The 15,948-nt window shown below is 42.6% G+C and overlaps 1 protein-coding gene across 1 annotated transcript in view; it reads right to left on the reverse strand.

Moving 5' to 3' along the window:
- The window catches only part of LOC140205391 (guanylyl cyclase C-like), an 87,783-nt gene that overhangs the window by 55,618 nt on the left and 16,217 nt on the right, over nt 1-15,948 (reverse strand). Inside the window, exon 6 of the mRNA XM_072272983.1 lies at nt 188-284. Coding sequence (XP_072129084.1) covers nt 188-284 — 97 coding nt within the window. The remainder of the gene's footprint in view (nt 1-187; nt 285-15,948) is intronic.

A 15,948-nucleotide genomic window follows, 5' to 3' on the forward strand; every position in this document is an offset into this window, starting at 1 on the left:
AATATTTGAGTTTTTCAATGAATTCATGCTAAAGGAAAGCACAAATGTAGAGAGAATTTCAAATCTTATCCATAACCTGTCTGCCCTGGGGCCAACAGCAAATATGAAAAGTAATCCAGTACTGCCATCTATTGGTCAGTGAGAATAACTGCTGGAAAAAAACAAAAATCCAAGTCAAAGCACTCACTTGAACAGGTTCAGCAGAATGATGACAATATCTTCATCCAATTTAGTGTCACCAACTAATGTCTCAATGTCACTGTTCATTCCACACAGAATGATCACTGTGAGTAAGAAACAGGCAGTTCAGTTAATGTTCTTCATTCGCAAAGTTCCCCTCTCCCTCCAGTTTTCCCACCTTCACTTGGCGGACTGAGCCATAGTTTATCACACTCCATCACCTCACCTTAGTCACATAGACACACAATATGGAAAAAGACCTTTTGGCCCACTGAATCCATGCTAAACCCGCTAATCCCACATTAATCTCTTATTTTAGTTTTTACACGTTCTCATCAACTCCTTGCAGATTCTGCCATTCATTCACTCACTGGGGACCATTTATATTGGCCAATTGTCCTAGCAGCCTGCACATCCCCAGGAGAGAGGAAGAAACCAGAGCCTCCAGAAGAAGCTCACGCAGTCACAGGGAGAGTGTGCAAAATTCACAGAGGTCAGGGTTGAACCAACGTCTCTGGCGCTCTGAGGCAGTGGTTCTGCTGGCTACTTCTTCAGTACCTTGCAGCCAAGGAGCCCCGCTTTTTTAACTCCAGCATGACATCCGCACACCATTCCAGTGTAATCAATGGAAAAGTGTGGCTATACGTTCGTTTTCGCAACGGTCTCTGCCATCTTTATTCCAAGAAACTGTAATTTCAGACAAGACTAAGCAACTCAGACCAGTCAAAGCCATTAGACAGTAGCATGCTGAAGGAATAACGTAGTCATTTATGACATGGAAGTGTGCCAGGTGTACCACAAGAATACTGTTTGTGGTCTTATGGAAGGATTGCAATGCAGAAAGAAAATAAAACTTTAGTGAGGCAAAATATTACAAAGCACTTTACATGAGACTATGAATCAGAAACCAGTTTATTACCATTGACATATGTTGTGAAATTTTGTTACTTTGAAGCAGCAGTACAGTGAAGTACATCAAAAAACTACTGTAAATTGCAATAAGACCATAAGATATAGGAGTAGAAGTAGGCCATTTGGCCCATCAAATCTGCTCCACCATTCAATCATGGGCTGATCCAATTTTTCCAATCATCCCCACTCCCCTCCTTTCTCCCCATACCCTTTGATGCCACGGCTGATCCAGAACCTATCAATCTCTGCCTTAAATACACCCAGTGACTTGGCCTCCACAGCCACTCATGGCAACAAATTCCATAGATTTACCACCCTCTGGCTAAAGTAACTTCTCCGCATCTCTGTTCTAAATGGACATCCTTCAATCCCGAAGTCAAGCCCTCTTGTCCTAGACTCCCCTACAATGGGAAATAACTTTGCCATATCTAATCTGTTCAGGTCTTTTAACATTTGAAATGTTTCAATGAGATCACCCCTCATTCTCCTGAACTCCAGGGAATACAGCCCAAGAGCTGCCAGACCTTCTTCATACGGTAACCCTTTCATTCCTGGAATCATTCTTGTGAATCTTCTCTGAACCCTCTCTAATGTCAGTATATCCTTTCTAAAATAAGGAGGCCAAAACTGCACACAATATTCCAAGAGTGGCCTCACGAGTTTCTTATAAGCCCCAACATCACATCCCTGCTCTTATATTCTATACCTCTAGAACTGAATGTCAACATTGCATTCGGCTTCTTCACCACTGACTCAGCCTGGAAGTTAACCTTTAGGGTATCCTGCACAAGGACTCCTAAGTCCCTTTGCATCTCTGCAATTTAAATTCTCTCCTCATCTAAATAATAGTCTGCCCGTTTATTTCTTCCACCAAAGTGCATGACCCACTTTCCAACATTGTATTTCAACTGCCACTTCTTTGCCCGGTCCCCTGAACTATCTAAGTCTCTCTGCAGGCTCTCTGTTTCCTCAACACTACCTGCTCCTCCACCTATCTTTGTATCATCAACAAATTTAGCCACAAATCCATTAATCCCATAGTCCAAATCATTGACATACATCGTAAAAATCAGCAGTCCGAACACCAACGCCTGTAAGAAATAAAAAAAATAATTAAGTAGTGCAAAAACAGAGCAAACTAGTGAGGTGAGAATATAAAAGTAAGCTATTAGTGATGGAGATATTAGGATGAGCAACCAGTGATGTAGGCATTTTGGGGTCTTTAAAGTGGAATACAAGTTGGAGGGGTTGAGAGTTTTAGGAAAATCACACAAATCTGAGGGTCTAGTCAACAGAAAACTATTGCTTTCTCAACAGTTCTGCAAGTTTTCATCCTTCAGGTACTTTTCAGATGAACAAAGTTCAAAGTACATTTATTATCAAAGTATGTATAAGGTATACAACCTTGAGATTCGTCTCCTTACAGGCAGCCACGAGAAACCTGAAAGAACCCATTTAAAAAGGACCAACAAACACCCAATGCGCAGAGAGAGAGAGAAAAAAAACTCACAAATCATGCAAACAATAAAAGCAAGTAACAGCGTTCAGAATGGAAGTGAGTCCATAGACACTAAGCCTGGAGTAGGCTCACATCCTCAGCCTCAGTGCCGCAGAGTGGAGTAAATGTCACCGAGCAACCAGCAGAATCAGCCCGACCCTCGCCTCCAGTCCCAACGCCCTGCCTTTTCAGTCCATTTGGCCCAGTGTTTAAACTGTCCGAACATCGGGTCATTCCCCACACTAGAATCCAGGCTCTGTCACTTTGATACACTCTGGGCCTGAACCTCGCCACCACATACATGTCTATGAGATTATAACACAATAAAAATCTTTATATCCTTCTGTTTTGTTTTGCTAATTACCTTAAAATGACTGAAAATTGTTTATCATTATGAAATATTCCATTGAGCTCAAGCAAATGAATCTCAGGGTGATATGTGGTTACATATATGTACTTGGATAATAAATTTACTTTGAACTTTGAGCTTCCCTGCTCTGAAGAAAGCATTAGCCTTTGGATCAGTACTCTGTGATGGAACTTCTGCAGAACTGCTGCACTGGCTTGTAATATTAGCACAAGAAATGTTTAATCCGCTTGTGGCACCAATTACAGCATTCGCGATTGCCTCCACGAGCACACTGGCAGCTGCTAGGCCTTCAGGACATCAACAAATTACAACAATGATGAAGTTAGGGTAAGAAAGAAAGACTTGGCATTTGTACCTTCAATTACGTATAAAATACCAAAGCAAGTTGCCGCTAACTACGTTCTGAACTTCTACTATAACTTGCAAAACACAGTGGTCAACTTAAGCACAGCAAAGTTCCACAAACAGTAATACTGTTATGACTAGATTTTTAAAATGCTGATTAAAAGATAAATATTGGCCAAGAAAGTGGAAAACAACTTGTGCTTCTCTTGGAAGCTCTTCCATTCGGCAATAAATCTGACAGGGTTTCAGTGACGACATCCTATCGTGTCTGAGAACGTCAGCCTGGCTTGTGTTCATCTGTCGAATGGAATTTAAACCTACAATTCCTCAGGTAGAGACGGATGTGATCCACTGGGGCAGAACTTATTCCAGCATATCTGAGCAAGCTACGAGGCAGGAAGAATCACAGTGTAAACCTGAGCAACCTCTCACATCACATTCACACACACAGCTCTCATTACAAGGTAGTTGTCAGGCATGGGAGGCTCCTAACAAGGCAAGGAAGTCATGTCAGAGAACATTTCATGGCTTTAATGACTTTCACAGAAAAAAAAAACTTCTTGGCTGTTCTATAAAGATCAAAATTCTAAATCTTGCTCATGCATATAAGGCACAAATACAGCAATCACATTGACTGCCAGGCGAATTGACTAGGCCGTGATAAAAATTAATCAGCCTCTGAACCTTGTTTTAATGATAGTAAATTAGTGCAATTAGGGACAGAATCTTGCTGAGCACCAGTAAAGGTAGAGTAGGAGACAAACACAGAGACAGGGGCTCCTCTCCCAGACAGGGAGTGTTTATAACCAGGGTGGCAAAATCTTGAAAAGCCAAAGCTTGTTGAGTAATAATGAGCAGACGTACAATTTAATTCAATAAAAAAAACAAATGTTGTTTTACCAATGCAACGCTGTGAGGTCCCCAAATACCTGAGGTCACTTTAACTACCTTGTAATGAGAGCTGTGTGTGTGAATGTGATGTGAGAGGTTGCTCAGGTTTACACTGTGATTCTTCCTGCCTCGTAGCTTGCTCAGATATGCTGGAATAAATTCTGCCCCAGTGGATCACATCCGTCTCTACCTGAGGAATTGACACATTCAATCAAACACAGTTTACACAGGATCTGCTGGTCTCACATGTAGATCGGAGACAGCAATTTCCAATCTCCTAATGCTTCAAATGTCACAACTATGCTGGGTTACAAATGTTGGCAATATGCCAGTACTAAAAAAATTCATCTATGTTTACAAAGTATTTGCAACACTTCACCCTTCCTGCTCTCTGTCGCCTCCTTAAATCCTCTTACCCACTACCTGATCTTTGCACTCTCTCAAATTGTCTCAAATTTTAATCAATGCATTATTGCTCGCTGTACTTTCAGCTGCCAAGGTGAATTGGTTTACTAGAAGATTGCGAAGCTTTTAAAAACCAACAGAAGGCAACTTAAAAAAAATATAAGGAGAGGAAAGATGAAATTATGAAGGTAAGCTAGCCAAAAATATCAAAGAGCATACCAAAAGCTTTTTCGGATAAGTAAAGGGTAGAAGAGAGATGAGAGTGAATATTGGACTGTTGGAAAATGACGCTGGAGAGGTAGTAATGGAGGGGGAACAAAGAAATGGTGCGTGAAATTACAAAGTATTTTGCGCCAGTCTTCACTGTGGAAGACTATAGCATTACGCCAGAAATTCAATAGTGTCAGGGGACAGAACTGAGTGTAGTTGCTATTATTAAGAAAGTGCTTCGGAACCTGAAGGCCTGAAGGTAGATAAGTCACCTGAACCTGATGAACTGCACCACAGGGTTCTAAAATAGGTAGCTAAAGAGCTAGCGGAGACATTAGTAACGATCTTTCAAGAGTCAGGATATTCTGGAATGGTTTGGAGGACTGGAAATTTGCAAATGTCATTCCATTCTTCTAGAAGGGACGGGCAGGCAGAAGAAAGGAACTTATAGCCATGTTAGCCTGATTCCAGTGGTTGGGAAGAAGTTGGGAGTCCATTATGGGGTTTCAGGGTACTTAGGGGCACTTGATAAAGTAGGCCAGAGTTGGCATGGTTTCCTTAAGGGGAAATCTTGCCTGAGAAATCTTATGGAATTCTTTGAAGAAATCACGGACAGGATAGACAAAGGAAAGTCAGTGGATGTTGTTTACTTGGATTTTCAGGAGGACTTTGACAAGGTGCTGCACGTGAGCTGCTTAACAGGATAGGAGCCTGTGGTGCTACAGGAGAGATGCTAGTATGGATAGAAGATTGGCTGACTGGTAGGAGGCAAAGAGTCAGAGTAAAGGAGGCCTATTCTGGTTGGCTGCTAATGACAAGTGGTGCTCCACTGGGGTTGGACCACTTCTTTTCAAGTTATATGTCAACAATTTAGATGATGGAATTGATGGCTTGTGGGCAAGTTTGCAGATGTTACAAGGGTAGGTGGAGGGGCAGGTAGTGTTGAGGAAGCAGGGAATCGGCAGAAGGACTTGGACAGATTGGAAAATGGGTACAGAGGTGGCAGATGGAATATGGTGTCAGGAAATGTATGGTTATGCACTTTGGTAGCAGGAATAAAGGTGTAAACTATTTTTAAATGGGGGAGAAAATTCAAAAAAAAGTGCAAAGGCACCTGGAAGCCTTTATGCAGAATTCTCCAAAGGTTAATTTGCAGGATGAGTTGGTGGTAAGGAAGGTAAATCCAATGTTACCATTCATTTTGAGAGCACTAGCATATAAGAGCAAGAATGTGGTACTGAGGCTTTATAAGGCATTGGTCAGACCACACTTGTGGTATGTTGAGCAGTTTGGGTCTCCTTACCTAAGAAAAGATGTGCTGATATTGGAGAATGGCCAGAGGAGGTTCACAAGAATGATTCCAGGAATTAAAGGGTTAACATATGAGGAGCATTGACAGCTGTGATCCTGTACTCACTGGAGTTTAGAAGAGTGAGGGGGCATCTCACTGAAACCTACTGAATATTGAAAGGCCTGGACGGAGTGGATGTGGAGAGGATGCTCCTTATGGCGGGGGGGGTGCACGAAGAGGGAGTCTAGGGCCAGAGGGAACAGCCTCAGAATAGAGGGAAGTCCATTTAGAACAGAGATGAGAAGGAACTTCTTTAGCAGGGGGTGGTGAATCTGTGAAATCCATTGCCACGGAGGGCTGTGGAAGCCAAGTCATTGAGTATTTTTAAAGCAAAGGTTGATAGATTATGGGTTAGTCAGTGCGTTAAAGGTTACGGCGAGAAGGCAGGAGAATGGGATTGAGAGGGAAAATAATTCAGCCATGCTAGGATGGCAGAACAGACTCGGTGGGCTGAGTGGCCTAAAGCTGCTTCAGTGTCTTATGGTCTCATTATTGTCACATCTAACAGAGTATGTGAAAAACATGTCTTGCATATCATCCATACAGTTCATTCTTATAACAACGCATTGAGAGAGTACAAGGAAAGCAATAACAGAATGGAGATTAATATGTTATAGTTGCAAAGAAATTGCAGTGCAGGTAGATAATAAGGTGCAAGGACATAATGGGGTAGATTCTGAGGTCAAGAGTCCATCTTTACATACCAGAGAACTATTGAACAGTTTTATAAAAGTGGAATAGAAACTGAACTTGAGCCCAGTTGTACAGGTTTTCTGGGTTTTCTATCTTCTGCTCAAAGGGTCAGGGGAGACGTGAGAATAAGACCATAAGATATAGGAGCAGAATTAGGCCATACTGCCCATCAAGTCTGCCCCACCATTCAATCATGGGCTGATCCAATTTTTCTAGACATCCCTACTCCCCTGCCTTCTCCCCATACCCTTTGATGCCCTGGCTAATCAAGAACCTATCTATCTCTGCCTTAAATGCACCTAGTGATTGGCCTCCATAGCCGCTCATAGCAACAAATTCCACAGATTTACTACCCTCTGACAAAAGTAATTTCTCCGCATCTCTGTTCTAAATTGAAGTCCTTCAATCCTGAAGTCATGCCCTCTTGTCCTGGACTCCCCTACCATGGGAAATAACTTTGCCATATCTAATCTGTTCGGGCCTTTTAACATTTGAAATATTTCTGTGAGATTCCCCCTCATTCTCCTTAACTCCAGGGAATACAGCCCAAGAGCTGCCAGACGTTCCTCATACAGTAACCCTTTCATTTCTGGAATCATTCTTATGAATCTTCTCTGAACCCTCTCCAATGTCAGTATATCCTTTCTAAAATAAGGAGCCCAAAACTGCACACAATACTCCAACCGTGGTCTCATGAGTGCCTCATAGAGCTTCAACATCACATCCTGGCTCTTATATTCTATATATTCTATACCTCTAGAAATGAATACCAACATTGCATTTGCCTTCTTCATCACCGACTCAACCTGGAGGTTAAACTTTAGGGTATCCTGCACAAGGACTCCCGAGTCCCTTTGCATCTTTGCATTTTGGATTCTCTCCCCATCTATATAATAGTCTGCCCTGTGACGCCAAGCAAAGCTATCGGACCATTGATGCTAATGAGAGAGATAAGAAAGACAATGGAGAAACATTCAAAATGCTAATAAGAGAGAAGAGAGGGATTAACGGAAAAGAAACACAATTCAGAATATTGACAGACTGGTTGCTTTAAACCTGAACTGTTTGAAGTTTGATGGACAGGTGATACCCCAGCAGGGGGATAAAAAGAGCAGGTTTGCTAAGGCACGCAACACACCACGAGACCCTGGAAAGAGCAGTGTACCCCCACAAGTGGTGGGAGTTTGGAGGTCCGGTTCGCGGGAACCAACCAGAGGCTCACAGGGTGTAAAGGTACGATCGGTGGGAACCTGGGGTGTGTGTCCGCCCTTGCCTGGGTGCCGGGTTCACCGCGGAAGAACGATCATATTCGGAATGGAGGGGTCACAGTCGGTGGGGATTAGAAGACATCAAAGGTCTGCCTGAACCAAATTGCATCTCTCTCTCTCTCCAACGGTACAACAGCGATTACTGCGAACTGCACTAAACTGAATTGAATTCTGCTTCACTTAAGACTGATCATTTTACCCCTAGACTGCGATACAGCTTGGTTGATTCCTATTACCCTATTTCTGTGTATATGTGTGTATTATCATTGCTAACCTGTTACATTGATATTCTTACGAATAGAGTACTGTACTACTTATGTCTTTAATAAAACTTTATTAGTTCCTAGTAATCCAGACTTCAACGAGCATTCCATTTCTGCTGGTTTGGCAACCCAGTTACAGGGTATGTAACAGCCCGTTTATTTCTTCCACCAAAGTGCATGACCATACGCTTTTCACCATTGTATTTCATTTGCCACTTCTTTGCCCATTCCCCTAAACTATCTAAGTCTCTCTGCAGGCTCTCTGTTTCCTCAAAATTACCCGCTCCTCCACCTACCTTTGTATCATCGGCAAATTTAGCTACAAATTCATTCACCCCATAGTCTAAACCATTGACATACATCATAAAAAAGCAGTGGTCCCAACACCAACCCCTGTGGAACTCCACTGGTAACCAGCAGCCAGCCAGAATAGGATCCCTTTATTCCCACTCTCTGTTTTCTGCCGATCAGCCAATTCCCACCCATGCTAGTAACTTCCCTGTAATTCCATGGAACCTTATCTTGCTAAGCAGCCTCATGTGTGGCCCCTTATCAAAGGCCTGAAAATCCAAGTACACCACATCTACTGCACCTCCTTTGTCTACCCTACCTGTAATTTCCACAAAGCATTGCAGTAGGTCAGTCAGGCAGGATTTTCCTTTCAGGAAACCATGCTGGCTTTGGCCCATCTTGTCATGTGCCTCCAGGTACTCTGTAATCTCATCCCTAACAATCAATTCCAACAACTTCCCAACCACTAGTGTCAGGCTAACAGGTCTATAGTTTCCTTTCTGCTTCCTCTCACCCTTCTTAAATAGAGGAGTAACTTTTGCAATTTTTCAGTCATCCAGTACAATGCCAGAACCTGTCGATTCTTGAAAGAGCATTGTTAATGCCTCCGCAATCTTCCCAACTACTTCCTTCAGAACCCAAGGGTGTATTCCATCAGGTCCAGGAGATTTATCCATCCTCAGACCATTAAGCTTCCTGAGCATCTTCTCAGTCATAATTTTCACTGCACATACTTCACTTCCCTGACACTCTTGAATGTGCAGTATACTGCAGATGTGAAGACTAATGCAAAATATGCATTCAGTTCCTTTGCCATCTCTGCACCTCTTATTACAATATCTCCAGCATCATTTTCTATTGGTCCTATATCTACCCTCAACTCTCTTTTACCCTTTATATACTTAAAAAAGCTTTTAGTATCTCATTCGATATTAGTCGCCAGCTTCCTTTCATAATTCATCTTTTCCTTCCTAATGACCTTCTTAGTTTCCTTCTGCAAGATTTTATAAGCTCCCCAATCCTCTATCTTCCGACTAGCTTTGGCTTCCTTGTATGCCCTCTCTTTTGCTTTTACTTTAGCACTGACTTTTCTTGTCAGCCATGGTAGTGTCCTTCCATTCAAAAATTTCTTCTTATTTGGAATATCTGTCTTGCACTTCCCTCATTTTTCGCAGAAACTCCAGCCATTGCTGGTCTTCTGTCCTTCCTTCTAGTGTCTCTTTCCAGTCAACCTTGGCCAGATCCCCTCTCATGCCATTGTAATTTCCTTTATTCCACTGAAACACTGACACATTTGAATTTAGTTTCTTCTTCTCAATTTTCAAAGTGAACTCGATCATATTGTGATCATTGTTCCCTAAGGGTTCTTTAACCTTAAGCTCTCTTATCACCTGCAGATCTTTACACAACACCCAATCCAGTACAGCCGATCCCCTACTGGGCTCAACAACAAGCTGTTCTAAAACGTCATCCCTTAGACATTCTACAAATTCTTTCTCCTGAGGTCCAGTACTGGCCTGGTTTTCCCAATCCACTTTCGTGTTAAAATCCCCAATGATTATCATGACATTGCCCTTCTGACATGCCTTTTCTATCTCCTGCTGTAATTTGTAATCCACATCCCAGCTGCTGTTTGGAGGCCTGTATACAACTGCCATTAGGGTCCTTTTACCCTTGCCATTTCTTAACTCAACCCATACAGACTCTACACCTTCCGATCCTATGTCATCCCTTTCTAATGATTTAATATTATTTCTTATACACAGGGCCACACCACCCCCTCTGCCTACTAACCTATCTTTCCGATACACCGTATATCCTTGGATGTTCAGCTCCCAATGGCAACCATCCTTTAGCCAAGTTTCAGAGATGGCCACAACCTCATACTTGCCAATCTGATGCTGAATGTCAAGATTGTCCAATTTATTTCTTATGCTGCATGCATTCAGATATAGCACTTTCAGTCCAGTATTTGTTGCTTTCTGTTTTAACTGCACCATGCCTCTATTGCCCTGTAGCTCATCCCACTAGCTGTGATTGTGCCTCATCTCCTGCCTGTCCTTTCTATCATCTGTGTTGAACACTATCTTTGATTTATTTCTGTTTTCCCCTTCCACAGCCCTATCACTCTGGTTCCCCTCCCCCTGCCAAATTAGTTTAAGCCCTCCTGAACAGCTCTATTAAACCTGCCTACCAGGATATTGGACCCCTTTGGGTTCAGGTGTAACCTGTCCTTTTTGTACAGGTCATACCTCCCCCAGAAGAGACCCCAATGATCCAGGAACCCGAACCCCTGCCTCCTATACTAGTCTCTCAGCCACGCATTAATATGCCTGATCATGCTATTCTTACACTCGTTAGCACGTGGCATAAGGCAGCAATCCTAAGATTACTACCCTGGAGGTCCTGCTTTTCAGCTTCCTACCCAACTCCCTGAATTCTCTCTTCAGGCCCTCCTCCCTTTTTCTACCAATGTCATTGCTACCAACGTGTACCAAGACTTCTGTCTGTTCACCCTCTCCCTTCAGAATACTCTGCACCCCAAGACATCCCATACCCTGGCACCTGGGAGGCAACAATCATGCAGGTATCTCTATCAGAACCTCCTGTCTGTTCCCCTCACTATGGCATCTCCTATGACTACCACATTCCTCATCTTCTTCTCTCCCTTCTGCACCACCGAACCAGTCTCAGTGCAAGACACCCAATCGCCATGGTCATCCTCTGTCAGGTCACCTCCCTTAACAGCATCCAAATGAGGTAACGGTTACTGAGGGGGATATCCACAGGGGTGCTCTCTACTATCTGAGCTCTTCCCATCCCTTCCCTGACCGTCACCCACTTGCCTAACTCCTGCAGCCTCGGGGTGACTAACTCCTTGTAGCTCCTATCTATCTCCTGTTCACTTTCCCTAATAAGCTGCAGGTCATCAAGCCTGGTGTGGGGTTGGTCTTTGATTATGTTGACTGCTTGCTGAGGCAGGGAGAAGTGTAGATAGGGTCTGTGGAGGGAAGGCTGGTTTTTGTGATCTGCTGAGGTGTACCCACAAATCTCTGCCAATTCTTGCCGTCACAGGCAGAGCCTTTGCCATACCAAGACGTGATGCACCTGTATAGGATGCTTCCTACCAGGGTAACATCATCTATGCATGACATCCACTTAACATGTTCCCTAACGATTTGGGCTGGGTGAATGCACCTACTACTCAGTGCAGGCCACACACTAAACAGCAGTAAGAACATTGGTTCAACCACGTCTGGGGGATGGTGGCCATTTCTGGGAACCAAAGTTTAGGAAATATGTGAGGGCCTTAAAAAAGGGTGCAGAGGCGTTGGACTGAAATAATTCCATGGATAAAGTTATTTGTCATCTGGACAGACCAGATAAGCAGAGGTTATTCTACTTGGAACAGAGGAGGTCAGTTGAGCACCCAAGATACTTAAGATCACGGAATGTTTCAATAAAGACGGACAAGACTGTTCCATTGGTGGAAGGGTCAAGAACTAAAGGAATAAAAGTATTTGGCAAAAAAAAATGAAAGACAACGTAAGCAGAAAGGTTTTAATTAAACACAGTCGGTGATTTGAGTGTTAACTACAATGTCATTGCAGGAGAGGCAGATTCAACTGTAGTGTTCAGAAGGGTGCTAATAAGATCTTGGGAGGAAAGATTTTGCTGGGTTCCAGGCAGTAGGCCATACTTTTGCAGAACTTATTCAGTGAGCTAAATTAAAACCTATCGAACGGTGACAGGCCTTGCTAGAGTGGGTGCGGAAAGGATGCTGCTTATGGTGGGAGAGTCTTAGACCAGAGGATATTGCCTCAGAACTGAGCCTTAGATAGGAGATGAGGAAGAATTTTTACAGCCAGAGAGTGGCGAATCTGTGGAAATCTTTGCCACAGGCAGCAGTGGAGACCAATGTATATTTAAGGCAGAGGTTGATAGATTCTTGACTGGTCAAGACATGAAGGGATACAGGGAGAAGGCAGGACATTGTGGCTGAGAGGAAAATTTTGGACTAGCCACGATAAAATGGCAGAGCAGACTCAATGGGCCAAATGACCTAATTCTGCTCCTATATCTTACGGTTTTATGGTGTAATTTTTCTGTGATTCATGCAATCTTACCTGCAAAGAACCCTCTAAAGCCTCTGAATTTGAGAGTAGACCCACCTTGCTCAATCTATTTTACATAGACAATTCCCTCATTCTATGAATTTTTATCCATATTCTTCTCACACTAACATATGGATGTGAATGCAGGACAACATCAAAGCAAAATGAGGGAAGTCTTGAAGCTGTAGAAATGAGGTTTTTGAGAAGAATAATGAGAACGTTATGGAAGGACAGAGTGACTAATGAGGAAGTATGGCAAAGAGCCGGAATAAGAAGAGAGCTGGTACCATCAATCTGCAAACGGCAGCTGGAATTTCTGGGACACGTCCTGAGGAAAAAGAAGCTCGGACAACTTGCACAACGGGAAAAACTGATGGAAGAAAAAGTCGCGGTTGACAGCGCGTGAGATTCATGAGTTACATCAAGGGCTGGACAGGCACAAGTTTTGAAGAGCTTATTATAACTTCTCAGATGGACGACTGTGATCACTCATGTCATACAACATGGTCCATAATGGTGATGATGATGGATACCCTTGCATTTCCCCTCATTATATCTGTCTATACATTTCTTGCCTGATACACTGTATCCCCCTTGCAACCTTTTTCCCATCTGCCTTTGTTTCAGCAACAAAGTTAAAATTCCTTTATCTGAGTAATTACTATAGATTCTAAGTAACTATAATATATTTCTCTGACATTAAATGTACCACCTATTGATCCCTGAAACACAAGTTAGATATTACCAATTGAAAAATTACCTGTTTATCTCTTTGTTTTCTGCATGTTAGCCAATACTCAGTCCCAGCTAATATATCAATCTCAACACCATGAACTATTATCTTGTGCAATAAATTTTAGATGGTTAGCAATCAAAGGTCTAAATAAAGTCTAAATAAACTATACTCACTATCCTGCTAATTACATTCTCAAAGAATGCTAATGTGTTAAACATGATTCCCCTTCCATAATGCCAGGCGGACTCTGCCAAGATATGTTATACTTTTTAAAATGTTATCACATCTGTAATAATAGGTAATTTGTGGTAATATGTAATAATAGCAATTTGTGATGGCTGGCATGTATTATTCTAACCCTGTCTCCATTGTTAGAGTAGTTACTGCTGGCCCAGTACGAGTCCATGCATGAGAAACAGCAAGGAGTACAATAAGGTGTCATTACCTCAGACTCTGACAATTACGGAGATGACCATTAACATTTGGTTAAAGATTACACAACGTGCTGGGTGAGGCGACTAAGCACCTGAGTCAAAAGTCATCAAAGTTGTAAAGTTTTATTGCCCAAGTCAATCCAAACAACATAACTACCTAAATAAACTGAGTAAATAAATCTACTAGCTGAACTAACCCAAATAATCCAGACACACTCAATAAGCTTAGAGCCTGAAAAAAACCCACAAAAATTAAAATGAAAGCTGAACTTATGCGGCAAATACTTACAAACATGAAAAACTTTGTAAGATGTTTTACAATTGAAGTTAGTGGGCTTTGACCAGTCTTTCGACAGGACGTCAACATGACTACTTCAGTTTTGTGAACAATCATCTGGAGATGAAGTACAGGTCATCTTGAATCATTATTGGCAAAGATTAGGTAGAGCAGGAGGCATGCTGAGTATTATAAAATCATATATTGTCATAGAACATAGAAATAGACCCTTTGATCCACCATGGCTTTAGTGACCATCAAGAACCTGCCTCCAGTATTTCCATTTACCAGCACATGATCTGCAGTCTACAATTCATTGCTAATTCAAGTGTTTGTCCAGATGCTTCTTAAATATTGTGAGAGTCTCAGATCTCCCACTTTCTTGAACAGCTTCTCCTAAATTTCAATTATCCTCTGTGAAAAAAATTATTATTTTTTATTAATTGCCTGTTACGCCACTGGCGTTTAGGGCAGCAATGAAGGTCCTCCATCTCCATCTGTCCTTGGCCACATAGAAGAAATCCTCATGGTTGTTTCCACAACAATATTTTTTTTGATCAGTCAGGGTTGTTGGCCCTGAGCTGAACCACCAAACCTGGAGGACCAGTGGACCACTCTTAGTCTGGCCTCCATCCTTTGACCTGTCTGGGATGGGTGATCCTACCAAGAGCCAAAGTACAAGGCCCTGACTCCGGCCAACATAGTATATTGAGGCACACAAGTCTCCACACCCTACAACAAGGTTGTGAACCTCTTGGAGGAAGTGAAAGAAACCCTTCCTAAAATCTCTGAGAAACTTCTTACTCCTCACCTTAAACCTATAGCCTTTAACACCTCTGCAATGGAGAGACGCCTCTTACTATCAACATATTCCCTGTGTGTGTTTCATGATTTAGTTTACCACTATCAGGTCCCGTCTCTGCTCACAACAGAAACATTACAACATTATGAACATCCTGGAGAGTCTGAACACAATGCTCCATCCTCCCAGCCAACCTTGACCCACTGCAGTTTGTCTATCCCCAAAATAGGTCTACAGCAGAAGCCATCTCCATTGTGGTACACTCATCTCTAGAGCATCTGGACACATTAATGTGGAGCATCCCACATTAGACTTTTGTTTATTGATTACAGCTCCATCTTCTGTACTGTAATTCAGAGAAAACACGAGACTAAGGAGTCAACTCCTCCCTCTACCACTAGATCCTTGACTTCCTGACCAACAGACTGTAATCAGTAAGTTTAGGCAGCAATGCCTCCATCACAATTATTCTCTGCACTGATGCTCTGCAAGATTGCATCCTCTACCCCCTTCTCTACTGCCCCTGTACAGGCATGATTGCGTGGGCAGATTCCGCCCTAACCCCATCTACTAGTTTGTGGATGATGCCGTTGCAGTGGGCTGTGTTGCAAATAAACATGAGTCCAAGTACAGGAAAGAGGTAGAGAGCTTAGTAACATGGTGTCAAGACAACTTTTAGCTCAATGTCAGCAAAACAAAAGACCTGGTCACTGACTTTAGGAAGGGGGCAGTGCACGGACCCCTATCTACATCAACGGTGCTGAGATCGAGAGGGTTGAAAGCTTTAAAAACCTAGAAGTGAACATCACATGTAGCCTATCCTGGTCCAGCCATGTTGGTACCAGGGACACGAAAACTCACCAACACCTTTACTTTCTCAGGAGGCAAAAGAAATTGGGCATGATCC

This window comes from Mobula birostris, chromosome 11 (assembly GCF_030028105.1).
Source record: "Mobula birostris isolate sMobBir1 chromosome 11, sMobBir1.hap1, whole genome shotgun sequence".
Classification (NCBI taxonomy): Eukaryota; Metazoa; Chordata; class Chondrichthyes; order Myliobatiformes; family Myliobatidae; genus Mobula; species Mobula birostris.